Consider the following 14,728-nt stretch of genomic DNA (forward strand, 5'->3'; position numbering starts at 1 on the left):
AAATCAATATTTGCAAGTGTAGTGGCGGCAAATTTATCTTAAAACCTAACCACAATTCGATTTTCATTGTGTTATTGTTCAAGAGACTTTAGTGTTGTGTATGGCTTAAAGTTTGAATAATCATCAAACATGACCGAAATAGAGCCACAGCATGCTTTAAATCTTGGTAGAGGATAATTGATTTCATATACACCGATATTGTATGTAATATTTGTGTTGTTTCAGATATAAGTCAGCAACAAGCGTTTGTGCGATATTTTAATTCTTTGCCTGAGGTAAGCTTATTAAGACTTGTTGTTGAATTGTTTTACAAATTGTTAATTTACATTTTCAATATCGATTAACCATTTAGGGGTATTAAATTAATTAATGTCGATATTATTTGTCTTTATTGCCTACATTATTAATCTTATATACAATTATAAAATACTTGTGTTCATTATCATAAACACTCACATGTAAAAATTAACCTATGACATCCTTGACTTTATTACCAACTCTCTTCCACCACGACGGTTTCTCAGTGGTTGTTGTTTCCACTGCGACCGCTTGCTCAATTAACTCAACCTGAGCGGGTTCGATTTTCTCCACCTGTACTGGCTCCACAAGAGAAGTGGTCGGACGACGTCCTCCTTTGACTCCGCTTCTGCGTCCGTAACCGGATTGTACTCCGGAGGAAGCGAATTCAGGCGCGGGGACGTGTAAATCTTGTGTCGTTTCCAATTGTTGTTCAAGATTGTGTTGCGATCCGTAATGAACACCTCCACTTCCGGAATAGCCAGTTTGATCACGTCTTCCGCTTCCGTATCCAGTTCTACCTCCGGACGCACCTTCCAGGACGATTTCGGTTCTTGATTCGTAAATTTCTCCGTTTCCTGATTTTTGTGCTTGATTGCCGTATTGCAGGTTGACTCTGCTTCCGGAACCTGTGGAGTAACCTGACTGGATTTGCCTTTGACCATATCCGGAAGATCCGACGTTGGTGCCTCTTTCGACTTCGGGCTGTTGTTGAACGTTTCCGGTATAACCGGCGTTCATAGTAATGTCTCCTCTTCCAGTTGTTCCGCGGTATCCGTTTCCGGAGACAGCAAATCCATCGGAATAAGAATGCGCAGTTTGAAAGTGGGTGTTTCTGCCTGCCGTTCCACCGTAACTGTAACCCCGGTACGGTACTGTTGCAGCATTAATTGGTTGCGGTTGTCTGCGTCTCGATGCTCTGATGGCTTCTATTAAAGCGTCAGCTTCGGCTTCTGCTTTCGAAATTGATTGTTGGTCAATTGTTACTTGACTGGTTGGAATAGTGGACGTAGTGAACGGTGTGTTTGAGATTGATTCTTGTTGTGTTTGACTGCCAGTTTGAAGACTGGCAGTGTTTGTATTCGATTGGCCGGCAGTAATCCAACTTTGGCCGAGGGATTCTTGTTTCTGTTCGGATTGCTTCGCTTGTTGACTGTCATCGATTGACTCTTGTTGTTGACCTAGATCAATTGAAGGTAATTGTTGTTGTTGAGTAATGTGAGTGTCTCCAGTAACAACACCGGAAGCGAACAACTTGTTCGCATCTTGCAGGTTATTCTTAGGTTTGCTGCCGATGCCTAAAGCTTGATCTTCGATTTTTTGATTTAAATTCGCGTACCCTGTTTGATGGTAGAATTTATTGTCGTTTTCATTCAATCCTATTACTGATTGCTGTGCTTGTTGATTTTGCTGAGCAAACTGTCCATTCATTTGTATTTTGTTTAACGTGTTTTCTTGTAATTGTTGTTGTTGTTGCCCTATTTGCAATTTTCCAAAATCGTCTTCGTCTTGTTCAACTTGTTGTCCCAAATCGATTTGCTCTTGACCAACGAGTTGCTGTTGATTTTGGCCGGAAATAAGCTTTCCTCCAGTTTGTAATTGTGTGAAGCCGTCTTCCTCTACTTGTTGACCCAAATCTTCTTGTACTTGTCCAATTTGTTGTTGACCTGTCGATGTTTGTTGATCGGCAAGTAATTTTCCAGCAGCCTGTAATTTTTCAAAACTGTCTTCTTCAATCTGCTGTCCCAGATCCACTTGTTGTTGTCCTAGATCGATTTGTTCCTGTCCAATTAATTGTTGTTGTTGTTGCTGTCGGTTTTGATAGAGATAATCCGCGGTTGTTGACTGTTGGTTAGTTAATTTACTAAAACTATCATCTTCTATTTGTTGGCCTAAATCTAGTTGTTGTTGATTCAAATTTAGTTGTTGGTGTCCAACGATTGGTTGTTGCGGAGCACTTAGATACTGCGCTCCGACTTGAGTCTTACCGAAATCGTCTTCTTCGATTTCCTGTCCCAATTCTTCCTGTTGCTGTCCAAGCTCTATTTCTTGTTGTCGTTGTTGACTACCAAATTGTGACTTTCCCAGTGATGAAACAGTTTGTTCGTTATCAAGTTCTATTTTGGCAACTTGATCGTTTTCAATTTTTTGCCCCAAATCCGCCTGTTGTCCCAAATTAATTTCTTCTTGATGTTGATTTTCAAGTTTCAATTTTCCGATGCTGTTGCTATTTCCGACTTGTAATTTCGTAAATCCGTCATCTTCTATTTCTTGTCCCAAATCGAGTTGTTGATCGTCGTGATTTTGTATGTTTCCAACTTGTATTTTACTCAAAGTATCGTCTTCGATCTGTTTTTGACCGAGACTGTTGAACTGTCCTCCCAAATTTATTTGTTGTTGTTGTTGTTGTTGCTGTTGTTCAGTTTGCAATTTTACAAAACCGTCGTCCTCTACTTCTTGTCCCAATTCGACTTGCTGCTGACCCGTTTGTAGTTTTGCGAATCCGTCATCTTCCTCTTCAATTTGTTGTCCCAAATCTACTTGCTGTTGCTGTTGTTGTTGTCCCACATCTAACCTTCCAAAGTCATCGTCTTCAACTTGTTGCCCTAAATCAATTTGTTGTTGGCCTCTTTGACCCCAACCATAACTGGAGGAGGCAGACGAAGAAGAACGGTGGTTGTATGAGCTGGAACCTTGCCAACTGTGGCGATAAGTTTGGGAATGACCTCCGTAGTGACCAGAGATTTGTTCAGTGTCTGAAGGAATCGGCGCAGATCTGAGATAAGCACCATATCTAGAAAGAAATGTTTGACAGTCTTTTATTTTCAAAATTATAAGTGTAGTTTCAGGAATGAAAATAAAAAGTTAATAGAGGATAGTCGTGGATTGGAATCTCTATCTGGTGTGTGTGTTTGTGTGTTTTCTAATAATGTTGTTCATGTATGAGTGAAACGACAGTAGTGTGTGTAAAAGTGTTTTATTAAAGTTTCGTGGCATGATCTAAGGATAACCTAAAGTCTGTTTGGAAGTTTAGAAAACGTGGAAGCATGATCGTACCCCGCGTGTCTCCTTTGTCTCCTGTATGCGACATTGGGATCGTCGTATTGGCAATCTTCGCCGTCCCTCAACTGTCCGTTTAGTCCTCTGACCGGTCGGAAGTTGGAACTGGACGCCGAAGCGCTATAGGAACTGGAGGAACTCCAGCTCTGACGGAGACCTTGCTGAAGTTGGCGTTGGAGTTCTCCTTGCAGCTGGTTGCGAAGGGAAGCCATCTGTTGATCGGTGATTCCGGACGAACTGTACGAGTAAGAGGAGTCTTGGAGTTGTCGCGTCAGGTTGCGGTTCAGTTCGTCGGAAAGTTGTTGCAGGGAATTTTGGAAGTCCTACAAAAGAATATTAGCACACGTTTTGTATTTGTGGACGATTTAAATTGTGTTACCTGAGAGTTAAAACTTCCGGAGGAATAACCGGAGGTGTAATGGGTTTGGCTGATGGCTTGTTGCAATTGCCTGGAAAGACTTTCCTGCAACTCTCTTTGCAATTGAGCCAGATTTCCCGACATTTCGTAACCTCCGGTGCCGGCTCCGGCAACATATCTATAATTGTTGTTGTGCGTCTTGATACCTTGTTGTCCTGCACTGATCAACGGCGCGAGATGATTTGCGGATGGTCTGGTGGAGTAGTTCTCCAAGGTGTTGGTTCCGTAGCTTCCGCTTGTGCCGTAGTTGCTACTGGCTCCGTAGCTGCCCCTGCTTCCCACGGCATATTGGGAGCTTCCACTGCCGTAATGGGTGCCATAGCTACCGCTGGCTCCATAGTTGCTGCTGCTGCTGCTGCTACTGGATGATGATGAACGGTAGTGTTGTTCGAATCTCGACCTGCGGTTTTCGAAATCGCTGTTCAGTTTCTGCAAGAGGTTACGTTCGATTTGGCTCTTGAGATTCTCCAAATCTCTGGAATTGTAGTTGTATTGTTGGCTTTGTTGTCCGTTCGGTCCTAACGAATACCAATAGCCGTCGTGCAAAGTTTGACTGCCGTAATTTCTACGCAACTCTTCGTCCAACAAATACGTCAAGTTGGTTTTCAGTTCGTCCTGAAGACGTTTAAGGACAATGTCGTAGTTGGTGACGCCGTAAGACGACCCTTCGGTGAAGTACTGGGTTTGAACGCTTTCGAGGAGATCGTTCAGTTGACGGTCCAAATTGTTTTGAACGTTGGAGGCTATTACGGTGATCGACAGAGGATTTGATACGGGAGTGTAGCGGGATTGACTCGTTTTAGACATGTACTGACTGCTGGAATACCTCGAACTGGACTGGCTAGTTGGGGTGGAATAGTACGGTCTGTATGTCGTTGTATGAATGTTGATGTTGGGGTAGAGGGTTGAATAGGGTCGATGGGTCGACGTGTATTGGTAGTTGTAGGAATTGCTGGATGCCGAAGAGGAATGAGAAGAAGAGCTTCCGTATTCGGTGTGCAACTTTCTCAACAGGTTGTTTTCGATTTGGCGCGTGAGATCGGTGAGTTCCTGGTTGTTGTAATTGGCGGTGGGTTCCACTCTTCCGCCGCGGATCGTGTAAGACAAGCCACCTTTGACCGTTTGACTTCCGTATCTGGTGTGGAGTTCGTCTTGGAGTCTGGCGGTCAAGTTGCGACGCAGTTCCTCTTCCAGATCTCTCATGGCCGAATTGGAGTAGGATGAATGACCGTAAACCCTTTGACTTTCGTAGATGGCATCCTGGAGCTGGCGTTCCAATTGGGCTTGGAGGTTTTGGGTCAGACTTTGGATACTCGATGCGCCGTAACTGGAACCATAAGACGAGGAGGCTCCATAGTTAGAGGAAGAACCGTAGCGAGAAGAAGAGCCGTAACCAGCAGCAGCACCACCACCGTAACCAGAGCCGAAACCGGCGCCATAGTTCTGTGCATTCAGTTCTCCATAAGAATTCATGCCGTTTTCGCCCAAAGTCATGCTGGTGTGACTGTTGGTCTGCAGTTTCGGGTTGACGTATTCGGAATGCTCGTTGTGGGAGTTTATCTTGGGTTTGAGGCGACCTTCCAGATCACCGTCTTTCGAATAGTAGCCAGAATCGTCGTTCTTGTGTTGCAGTTCGTTGTTGCGGTAAGATGACGAGGAACTACGATAATTGTACTCCTGATGGTAGACGCCGTTGGGCGTCGCGGCGACAAGCCCCAAGGACGCCAATAACAGCGTCGTTGCTATTTTCATCTGGAAATTGTATAAATCGAAATGGTTGTCTAAGTGTTGGATTGACACACCAAGTGTCAACAATACTAAGCCAAAAGTATTAATGAAAGTATTAATGAATATGTAAACAACATTTATAGTTTCTTCAAAATTGATAATCATATCATTTATTAGTATAACGGACAGTTTGTTGTTTATTTAAAAAATACGATAAGTCGTTCATTAGATCATCATCGAAAAAAATGTTAAAACAACTTAAGATGGACGCAATTAATATAATTGTTTTTTTCTTCATACGACCACATGTCGATTTTTCATTAATTAAGTTGTTGTCTTATCGTGTTTAGAAGAATCTCTAAGCATATCAATCAATGTTTATATAAAACTGATAAACCGTGAACCTTTCGAGTAATATTTTTGTAAATTAGTTTAATAAGCTTCAACTATAAAAATAGTTGCGCGTGTCTGTTTAAAAATCTATTTTTATTTTGCAAATCGGTGAATAAATATTTAAATAATGCAAAATTATCTCTATTTTGATTATAATAGCCATTGTAAAGCACAAACTGTGAAGCTGTTTCTTTTGAAAACCAAAAGTAAAAGTAAAAGTTCACTTTTAAAAATAAATAAGTAGAGGAGTTGCAATTGTAAAAACAAAGAAAGTAGGAAGATGAAGAAGAGAAGTAGTGTCCACTTACCGTGTCGTGTATTTTTCTGTAGTATCACACGCCGACGATTTTCGCACAATACTAAATGTTGTGTCGAGAATGCGCAATCATATATATTCTAGAGTTATCATTCTTGACCTTTCCGAAGATCTGTCGCTTCGGATTCCCAAAAATCGAAACAACAACCGATTCAGAAAACCGCACAACCTTTCAAATCATCCACAAATTTAGAATATTCCGTTTGCTGCATAAATAGTCTTTGTGGTTGTGACACGTACCTGTTTGTCATACCACCATGATTTTGTTGTCTCAAATTTGAATGTTACTTCATTCATTCTAAGATATTCTAAGAAACAAATTAAAAGTGGGAATTGTATATTTTACAACATTTTAATTATTTAATAAGTTGGAACATTTTTTAGCAGATTCAAATAATTTATTTATAACTAACTAACGAATTCTCCGTTCTGGGAACAAAATTATAAAGATTAGTAATTTCAAACTAATCGGTCTTATCGTAATAACATATTTTTTCGCGGTGAAGAACATAATAATAAATATTCACAATATACTTGACACATATAAACATCTTACCATTTCTCATAACAGACCGATTTATCGATAAACTTGTTGAGCAAACTTCTTTGAATCTTGAATGGTTTTTTGCGTAATTAATCTCGTTTGACAAGATAACTTGCCCATTATTAATTAGGGACGATGTTTCTAAGTTTAATTAATGAAATAAAATAATCAATCAATATAGAAGTAAGTTAATAATTTTTAAGAGTGCAAGCAAGCACATGTGAACGAGACTTGTTTGTACGTAGGAAATTCAGATTAATTATAATTATTCAGTCAATGGGTCAAGGTTGTGGGATAGATTTAAAGTCATGCTTTATTGAAAATACACAAAGATTTCGAAAACATGCCAATACGACATGTCCAGAAATACATCAACAAACAGCCTTATTAATTGTTCGATTATTTCAGAAACCTCCGTCGACGATACGCTTCTTCAACCGCACCGATTATTACACCCTTCATGGCGAAGATGCGTCTTTTGCGTCCGAATTCACTGGATCCATCGTCAAAACAATGGGAACGGTGCCCAAACTGGACTACACTTGTCTGAATAAAATCAAATTCGACATGTTCGTTCGGGAACTGCTCCTAATCAAACAGTACAGGGTGGAAGTCTACGTGAAGAATAACCAGACCAGAAACAACGAGTGGTCTCTGGAATACAAAGGTTCCCCCGGAAATCTGTCGCAGTTTGAGGAGATTCTCTTTGAGAGTGGCGCAATCACCTTTTCCAATTCGGTTATGGGCATAAAAATCATCAAAAACACAGTAAGGACCGTTTGTTTGTTTGTTTGTGGTTTTATGTACGTCAGATGCGCTAACAGATTTATTTGTTTGCAGAGTCTGGCAGTGGCATCGGTGAATGTGACCGAAGTCAAATTCGAATTGTGCGAGATCGAAGATAACGAATGCTATTCGGAACTGGAAGCTCTGATCGCCCAAATCGGACCAAAGGAATGCGTCATACCCGAAGGATCGACCCCCGATTTGGTGCGCCTCTTCAAGGTGCTAGAACGCAACGGAGTCTTAATCGCCAAATTGAAACGTTCCGATTTCAATTCCGACGACATAGTTCAAGATCTGAATCGTCTGTTGTATTTTAGAGAAGACCAAGATCGGAACGCAAACGCCCTTTCCGAAATGAGTCTGACTAATGCCATGGGAAGTTTGGGAGCCGTCATCAAATTCTTAAATCTTACCGGATCTGAGGGCAACTTCAATCAGTTCAAAATCTACACGTTGGACGTTCACAGATTTGTAAGATTGGATCAAGCGGCGCTCCAAGCATTGAACGTTATGCCTAAACCTGGCACTAATTCAACGGACACGAATCTTCTGTCCAGTTCTTCCAAAGCATACAGTTTACTCGGCGTTCTCAATAATTGCGTCACGAGTCAAGGCAAAAGATTATTGGAACAATGGTTAAAACAACCACTAAAGGTTGTTGCTGCTACAATAATTCAAACAAAGTAACATTCTAACTAACTGTCGTTCATTTTTTAGGATCGTAATTTGATAAACGAGCGATTAGATATTGTAGAATGTTTAGTTAAAGAATCGGAATATCGTGCGATTTTGGCAAAGGACTCTTTACCCAGGATTCCGGATCTGCTTTTCTTGTCGAAGAAACTTTCAACGAAAAAAGCAAAACTTCAAGATTGCTATCATGTTTATCAGGCTGTCGCAAGTGTTTCCAGTGTTGTGTCTGTTTTGAGAAAGTTGGAAAATAAATGCGTTTCGTCAAGTCTGGTGGGTCCGATCTGCGACAGTCTGAACGACTTGGACAAGTATCAATCGATGATCGAGCAAGTTTTGGATATGGATTTGGTGGAGAGGGGAGAGTTTTTAGTCAAAAGTTCATTTAATGATGAGCTAAGTGGTACGAACAAGTTTTATTGAATTTTATTAAAATTTACATCTTTAATCGTAAATTGTTTGTTTATTTAGAGTTGTATAAGAAGAAAGAAAGGGTGGAGGAAAAAATGCAAAAACTAGTTCGGAACGTGGCAAACGATTTAAACATGGACGAAGGAAAAACTTTGAAATTGGATTGTAACGAACAACACGGTTACTTTTTTAGAGTAACTCTTAAGGAGGAACCGATTTTGAGAGAATCTAAAAACTACCAGGTTAAATATTAGATACTGATTGATTGTCAGCGGGTTAGTGAGTGTTAATAAATGTATATATTTTGTAGATAATCGACGTTGTCAAAGGAGGAGTTCGTTTCAAGAACAACAAACTCGACGATTTGAATCACGACTATCAAGAGATCAAAGAAGCTTATGAGCTGCAACAAAAAAGTGTCGTCGATGAAGTATTCGAAGTAGCAGGTGCGATTTCATTATAGTTGTTTGTTTGTTGTACGACTTATTTCAATTTTTCAATTCTATTTTAAAATTTGCAGTGGGTTACACCGAGTCTCTTCGCAACTTGAATCGCCTCGTCGCAAATGTTGATGTGTTGGTGTCGTTTGCGTCCGCCGCAGTTTCGGCCAGGATCCCGTATGTTCGCCCCAAAATTCTCGATCCCGAATCTCCTTCCGCCTGCATTAAACTGATGAAAGCCCGTCATCCTTGCCTGGAACACCAGGAACACCTGGACTTTATCCCCAACGACGTGAATCTGGATAAAGAAGGGAAAACGCTACAGATCATTACAGGTCCGAACATGTGCGGCAAAAGCACGTACATCAGGAGCGTGGGAGTGTGCGTGTTGATGGCCCACATTGGTAGTTTGGTTCCTTGCGAAAAAGCGGAGATCGCGGTCGTGGATGCGATTCTGGCACGGGTCGGCGCCGACGACTCCCAGTTGAAGGGTCTCTCCACTTTTATGTTGGAGATGATCGAGTCTTCGACGATCGTCAAGTCGGCCACCAAGAATTCGTTGGTGATCATCGATGAATTGGGACGTGGAACTTCGACGTACGACGGATGTGGTATCGCTTGGTCCATTGCAGAGTATTTATTAATCTAAAATCGGGTTTGCACCACCAATTGTATTTTTTAATCTTCTTTTTAGGTATCTGGCAGAAATGAAATGTTTCTCACTGTATGCCACCCATTTTCATGAAATAACCAGACTAGCAGACATGTCTCCGTCGATTGGAAATCTTCATGTAACTGCCGTCACTTCAAACGATTCGATAACTCCTTTGTTCGAGGTGAAAGAGGGAGAGTGCGACAAAAGTTACGGAATTCATTGTGCAAGGATGGCGGAGTTTCCCGAAGACGTTATTAAAGTACTCATCATCTAATCCTAATGTGGGGATTTATTAATTTTAACGTTTTTAATTTTCTTTTCTAGGAAGCAATCGACCATCAAACAAAACTAGAACATCAATTGGGAAAAAGGTTCTTCACAAACGAAGATGTACCAACTAAACGAAGAATCATCGAGGTAATTTTTTTTTAATTTAAAGGATTGATTGACTGATTGATTGATTGATAGAACATTGTGTACTTGTTTGTTTATTTGTTTTAGGAAGGTGATAAGATAATAGAAAAAACATTGAAAACTTTAAAGGAAGCTAAAATGGAATCACTGAGTGATGAAGAATTGAAAGATATGTTGCAAAAAATGAAGAACGATTTAGAGTCTCAAGACAATTGCTTTATTAAAGGACTTTTGTCTGTTTAAATTAAGTTGTATATATTCATTTTTTGTTTGTTTTTAATTATAATTAATTTTTTTTTAATAATAATTATTTTTGTTACATTACATATATATATTTTTTTCAATAAATGTAACTACTTTCTAATATATTTGGTTGATTTATTTTGATTCTTCCTCTATTGATGTTAATTTTTCTTCATCTTGGCTTATTTCTGTCATATTGATTAGTTTTGTCTCTAAAAGTGTCAATTGATGAATTAGAGAGTGAGTGAATGGAAGAACGAATAAGTAAACTTTTTACCTCCGTTTTGATCCAGCAAATCATCATCTCGTTTGTTTTCAATGTTTACTTTTTCACCAACTTAAATTAAACAAATTGTTCATTTGCTAAGTTTAGTTAGTTAATTATATTAATAAAATTTGATTACATGTACCATTTTGATTGTTTTCTTCGTCATCTTCATCTGTGATGTGCCAAATGATTTTTTCGACTGCAACTGGTTCTTGTTCCGTCTTTTCATCGGACTGTTTCTCTTCAACTTGGTAATCATCACAAATAATACTGTCTGTTACAACCAATTTTTCGATTTCCTTAAGAATTTTTTCGTCATTTATATCGGAACGTAGTTTCGCTTCCGGTTCCATCGCAACAACTGTTGACATTGTTAAAGGTTCAATTATGAGAAAATCGATAAGCGAACAAAGAAAAATTGTTTATTATTTAGTCGATAATATGCTGGTATTATATATATATATATATATATATATATATATATATATATATATATACGATTCCTTACCATAATTATTACCGACTTATTACAGTCAATATTGATTCGACACTTTTTTGTATATTTCAAATAAATAAATAGAAACTCACCAATAAAGTAGAAAAAAAAACACAAAGAGTAAACAGTTAGTTAGTGTTATGTCTTAATTCATATTGAAGAGAGCAGAGTCTTAATTTAAATCGTTTAAATTAATTGAATCATCGCCAACACAAATTTATGTGTATTAAACATCTCTTCCCCTCTAAAACATTGTGTGTGTGTGATATAATTAATTATGTGTCTGTGGTTTTTGAGAAAGATTTTGCTTTAAAAATTTTATTTAATTTATGTTTATCAAATTGATAAATTATCAAAATTTCTATATGGCGCTTCGAAAATAATTTTGGAATTGGACAAATAATAAACTGTAATGAAATGTTTTTATTTGGTTTGATTAAACATTTTGTTCAATTGAAATTCCATATAAGTTGGGAGTTGCCTTTTAAGGCACAACAGTTTGCAACCAACAACATAACTAACCTACATGTGCTTATCTATTCAAGATCACCGCGCAACTCAGTGGCGTTACCCAATTCTTTCGTTTTATTCAAATTTTTAATCAAAAGATTAGAATTAATAAGAGATTTCGCTTTGTTCATGCCATTGAGATATTCTTACAAATTTTAACAACAACTGTTTTAATTATTTTCCGTAAAAATATTTTCTATTTTAATTTTTGTTTTTTTATCTATGTATGTTTATATACAATTGTCCGAAATATTGTTCGGAAGGTGTAAAATTACCTAATTAATTTGTACTTCGCGCCCCACCAATTTGACTAAATGGTACCAAATAAACAATACAAAACCCTACACTAAAAAACTAAGTTTTAATTTGAGGAGAAATATGTGGATGCCAGACTCGATTAATAATTAATTGGTGAATATTGTCATCGTCGGTTTCTAATCAATCAGTTATCAATCAGAGCAGATATTTAAATTTTGGCAGTGCAGGTTTTGTAAGATAACAAGAAATTGAAGAATTTGCAAAGGGAAATAAATAAATAAATTGTTGTCATTTCAGTACGTGTCAAAATATGGACGACCAATCTGAGGATGTGTGGCTCAACTATGACAACGACAACGAATTTTATCGTCCACCCATCAAAGTGATGCGAATGTCACCGGACCACGAACATTTGTTTCTTGAATTCCACCGTAAAAAGCCGGGAAGGCGCGTCGATCTTTGGAAAGATCCGCCCCAAATGGTGGTAATGCCCAACAAAATGAAGGTCACTCCTCTGGATAATCCGCCACACAATCGTTTCTCCGTCGATCCGGTTGCACCGAAAGGCCGGAAAAAGACGGTTCCGGTTTACGATGCGTATGGCATTCACATCGAGACAAGATTGGACATGTGCGACTGTTTGGATTTGACTTGTTGCGGTTGTTTCTTCCCGTGTCCAAAGTGCCAGAGCAATAAGTGCGGCACGGTTTGTCGCTGCAATCGTACCTTTATTTACGATTCCATCTCTGATTCGACGGACGATTTCCTAATCGAGTCCCGTATGAATCCCATTCTATCGCAGACCTTTATTAAGATTAATTAAGCCACAAAAGTATTTTTCCTTTGACAACAACATTTTATTTCATCCTGTATTAAAAATGTTTAGTTTAGTTTGTATATAATTAGTTTAAGCAATTAATCGATTGCTCTATTTGTATGTTTAAAATAAAGTTCCTGTTTGACAAATATGAGTTAGTTTTATTTTGCAAGCTGAAATCATCGAGGAGGAGCCTGGAGACTGAATCGAGTGTGCAATTTGAGATGTCAACATCAACAGATTATCGTGAATCGTTTCGTTGTTTAGTACATAGACAGATGCGGTGGATGTGAGTCCGTTTGAGAAAAAATTCAATTCTGTGCGGTTGTCGGATGATTTGGTTGTTAATTTGTGTGTGTTATTGTTTAATAATAATTGTTTAAATATATATATTAGTTATCAACACAAGTTTATTAAGGTAAGGAATAGCACAAGAGAATTATTATCCCATTTATTTTATGAACGGTAATATTTGTTTGTGCGGAATTTCAATAGATTAATCGATCAATAGATTGTGCAACAAATGAGTCAATTTCACCGATATGGTATTCCATGTTGGTTTGTTTTCAATTTAATTTTTGAAATAACACAATTAGTTGTGGCGGTGATTAAAAGGGTGTAAGAACGCACAAGAAATTGTGAACCGATTAGGGTGGAAAAAGGGTAAATGTTCAGTGGTTCGAGGCGATATGGCGCTGAAAAATTTTCAGTGATCCGACTAAAGAACAAAGAGTTGGAATGTTTTCCGGCACATGGCGCTAAACAAAAGGATCCAACCATCCAAAGGTCGATGTTTATTTATATCGGGGGTTCCCGGTGTTAATGTAATCGCATTAATCCGGTTGGTACGCGCCACGTTCTAATAAACTTTGTGTAGATCATGTATACACTTGCAAGAATTTCTCATTATTTCATTCATTTTAAGCTTTTTACAAGAACAACAATGTTTTACCTTAATTACGTTTTTACTATTATAAAGTTTGTCAACTTTGTTTAATGCGATTTGAGTTGAAAGTTTCGTTTGGGTCGTAAACAAGACGACGAATATAATACGTAGGGGAGAACGGGAAAACCGAGGTGAAAGGAAAAAGGTGAGTCGCATCGGACCCGTCTTTTATAGATAATTCAATTTTCAGCTTCCAACACTCTGAGATAAAAAAAATGTAAATTTTACGTGCTGCAGGAAATATGGCTCGGATGTGTATCCAAAATCAGTTTCCTTCATTTTTAAATGTTTCTACATTAGATGAAAATTTAATGAAAATGTTGTTATGAGTAAAATGTGGGAAACATCAAGGTTCTAGAAAATGCAATTGGGCTTTAATTTAATTTCGCGTTTAACCTTCAATTCAGTCTAGAACTCTTCGAGTTGTGATGCGAATTTTCCTATTATTACAAACACATATTTATTTGGTTTCTTAAATAAAAAAAGGATTAATCCAGTTGACACAAATAGTTTTGTTGAACATGTATCGATAAAGAAAAGACGAACTAGAATTAATGAACTAATTCGATGGAGATTCGTCGATCCGTTTTATTCAAACTGGTTATAACCATACGTTACAATTTATTTAATTATGCTGCTAAATAAATAAAAAGCAGCGGCGGACCAATTTCAGAAAATACTTTCAATGTTTCCTGCTCTTTGTGAGAAAATCGAGGAATTTCATAAAAGAGATGATGGGAAAGAAATCGAACTTTTGACATTAATGGAATCACTTCATTCATCATTTCTTCTATATCATAATTTTAGTGCCAACTAACTAGATGTAAATATTTGCAATTATCATGTGGATAATGCTAATTTGGTTGCTGAATCGGATCCAGTTGTGAAACGCAATAAAACGAATGAAACGGGGATAAACAGGAACGGTCAGGTTACTGCACTCTCGAGTGTCGCATTCCTGCACTCAATTCTCCCTTTTCTTTCTCTTGTCTCTGATATTTATTTTAGAGTTTGGGGAGATCATTTCGGTATATACTT

At 38.2% G+C, this 14,728-nt stretch overlaps 4 protein-coding genes across 4 annotated transcripts; 2 read left to right on the forward strand and 2 right to left on the reverse strand.

Moving 5' to 3' along the window:
* Window positions 1-41: 41 nt before the first annotated feature.
* On the forward strand, window positions 42-10,476 carry LOC109608594 (DNA mismatch repair protein Msh2). The gene is made up of 11 exons (XM_049964614.1): window positions 42-166; window positions 226-275; window positions 7,165-7,524; window positions 7,597-8,196; window positions 8,260-8,635; window positions 8,704-8,885; window positions 8,954-9,089; window positions 9,164-9,716; window positions 9,778-9,997; window positions 10,063-10,155; window positions 10,240-10,476. The coding sequence occupies exons 1-11, from the start codon at window positions 130-132 to the stop codon at window positions 10,393-10,395; spliced, it is 2,763 nt and encodes a 920-aa protein (XP_049820571.1). The 5' UTR covers window positions 42-129; the 3' UTR covers window positions 10,396-10,476.
* LOC109608595 (hornerin) lies at window positions 373-6,354 on the reverse strand. Its single transcript, XM_020025071.2, has 4 exons — window positions 6,205-6,354; window positions 3,737-5,527; window positions 3,355-3,680; window positions 373-3,091 (listed from the first exon to the last, which is right to left on the reverse strand). Exons 2-4 carry the CDS (start codon window positions 5,525-5,527, stop codon window positions 466-468), a joined length of 4,743 nt encoding a protein of 1,580 aa, XP_019880630.2. The 5' UTR covers window positions 6,205-6,354; the 3' UTR covers window positions 373-465.
* On the reverse strand, window positions 10,411-11,277 carry LOC109608522 (uncharacterized). The gene is made up of 4 exons (XM_020024963.2): window positions 11,252-11,277; window positions 10,806-11,024; window positions 10,673-10,732; window positions 10,411-10,607 (listed from the first exon to the last, which is right to left on the reverse strand). Exons 2-4 carry the CDS (start codon window positions 11,014-11,016, stop codon window positions 10,531-10,533), a joined length of 348 nt encoding a protein of 115 aa, XP_019880522.2. The 5' UTR covers window positions 11,017-11,024; window positions 11,252-11,277; the 3' UTR covers window positions 10,411-10,530.
* Window positions 11,278-12,135: 858 nt separating this feature from the next.
* Window positions 12,136-12,895, forward strand: LOC126264905 (uncharacterized). Its single transcript, XM_049964615.1, has 2 exons — window positions 12,136-12,154; window positions 12,225-12,895. Exon 2 carries the CDS (start codon window positions 12,238-12,240, stop codon window positions 12,748-12,750), a length of 513 nt encoding a protein of 170 aa, XP_049820572.1. The 5' UTR covers window positions 12,136-12,154; window positions 12,225-12,237; the 3' UTR covers window positions 12,751-12,895.
* The last annotated feature ends 1,833 nt before the right edge of the window (window positions 12,896-14,728 follow it).

The sequence above is a fragment of the Aethina tumida genome, chromosome 3 (genome assembly GCF_024364675.1).
Source record: "Aethina tumida isolate Nest 87 chromosome 3, icAetTumi1.1, whole genome shotgun sequence".
In the NCBI taxonomy this organism is placed as follows: Eukaryota; Metazoa; Arthropoda; class Insecta; order Coleoptera; family Nitidulidae; genus Aethina; species Aethina tumida.